Below are 1,708 nucleotides of genomic sequence, written 5' to 3' on the forward strand. Positions count from 1 at the left end.
TCCTTGTCCTGGATCTTGGCCTTCACATTCTCAATGGTGTCACTGGGTTCCACCTCAAGGGTGATGGTCTTACCAGTAAGGGTTTTGACAAAGATCTGCATGTTTATACTTGTGAAAATATGATCCCTCTTTAGTTATCACACTACAACGTGGACACAGGAGCAGCAGTTGTCTATGCAAAATATAACAAAGAACAAGGTCGAGCAGTATTAATAACAATGCAGTCAACTTTGTAGAATATTTTAATCATAACTTATCTACAGCATGTGTATTTAAATAAGCACTTAACCTTTTAAAGAAATACACTGTTGAAATTGTAAAACTTGTCCCGACTGCGGGACTGATTGGAACAGTGTTTTTACCATCCTGGTAACAGAGAGAAGATTCGAGAACCAGCGCCATTTTAGAAAAAGCCATTGTTTGCCTTCATTTTTTTCCTCCTTTCCTTTTCACTGTGACGTTACTCTTCGATGGATGATACAGCTAGAACTAGAGCGTTGTTGTTCTTGAAAACGTTAGAAACTGCCTTTAACGGCATTGTCGAATCTCACAGAAAATCTAGATGCATCATACAGTATTTAGTTTTGTTGCTAGCCAACTTTTTCTATTTCTATAGTATAGCCGTAAAATAAAATATATGTAAACATAAGCATAGTTTTAAAATTGTACATACGTTGACCTGAGATTTATTTTTTCGCCAATAAAATAAAATACTTACAATTGTTGTCAACGGATGGTGTTACTTCGTTATAACCGCACCTCTCCTGTCTGTGAGGTGGCAAAGGGGACGGGATTTTTATACTGAATATGCGTCATCAAGTTGTATTCATCCGCTAAAAAAATAGTCCCGATTTACCGGTGTATATATAGTCAATCTTCTGGCTTTTTCTTTTTTTGGTTGTTGCAAATTTTCAGTTCATTTTAACTGTTACTTTTCACAAGGTAATTTAACAGTTTATTTACAATATAATCAAATAAAATGTACGAATATTTCGTACATTGAAAAACATAATCACTAGATACAGCATTGGCAAAAAAAAAAAAAAGATACAGCATTGCTGCTGCGGCGCAGGAATTTCGGCCGCCATCTTGGAACGGTCGTCCTTATTTGGTTAAAGCAGAAGATGTCTCAGCACATCGCAGCTTATTTCTGTTCTAATCGACGGACTGTTGACGTCCGGTCTCGGGGGATAACTTTTCACAAATAAGATGAACATATTATTGTTAGTATTTTGTGAATATAATATTACTGTACTGTATTTATGTCCACCAGCTGATGTGATGTTCAGTGTAACACGGTGTTCAGCTGCAATGAAGCTAACTGAGATCTGATGACAGGAATATTTTTCTAACAAGCATACTCACAATTTCAGTAGCTTTGGTTCATTATCAACAGATATGCATCAGAACTGGAATTTTGTTTAAGTTCTAGGATATAAAAAAAATAAAACTAGGGAGAATATAGGAAATAGATAATAAGATTGACCTCTGTACAATGTTTGTGTAGACACAAATCTCCTGTTTTCATTTTGAAGGTTTCCCAAAGAACAAGATGTGAGGACGAGGAGGAAGTATCTTTGAGGAGGATTCATCTGAGCAGTGAGGATTTTAAACTGGAGGATTTTAGATAAAACTGATCAGACTGTCCCCTCCCTGGGCTGCCACCTTACCGTGGTGGAGGGGTTTGAGTGTCCCAATGATCCTAGGA

The 1,708-nt window shown here is 36.8% G+C and overlaps 1 protein-coding gene across 2 annotated transcripts in view; it reads right to left on the reverse strand.

Moving 5' to 3' along the window:
- The window catches only part of LOC119420620 (polyubiquitin), a 1,111-nt gene extending 303 nt beyond the window's left edge, over positions 1 to 808 (reverse strand). The window contains exons 1-2 of one of the 2 annotated variants that reach the window (XM_037688035.1): positions 719 to 808; positions 1 to 172 (exon numbers count right to left, since the gene is read on the reverse strand). The exon at positions 1 to 172 is cut by the window's left edge and continues 303 nt beyond it. In XM_037688035.1, the coding sequence (XP_037543963.1) occupies positions 1 to 101 (101 nt within the window). In that variant the 5' untranslated portion in view covers positions 102 to 172; positions 719 to 808. The remainder of the gene's footprint in view (positions 173 to 718) is intronic. The other variant, XM_037688036.1, reaches the window with a different exon arrangement.
- Positions 809 to 1,708: the final 900 nt, after the last annotated feature.

The sequence above is a fragment of the Nematolebias whitei genome, chromosome 14 (assembly GCF_014905685.2).
Source record: "Nematolebias whitei isolate Nwh7 chromosome 14, NemWhi1, whole genome shotgun sequence".
Taxonomy (NCBI): domain Eukaryota; kingdom Metazoa; phylum Chordata; class Actinopteri; order Cyprinodontiformes; family Rivulidae; genus Nematolebias; species Nematolebias whitei.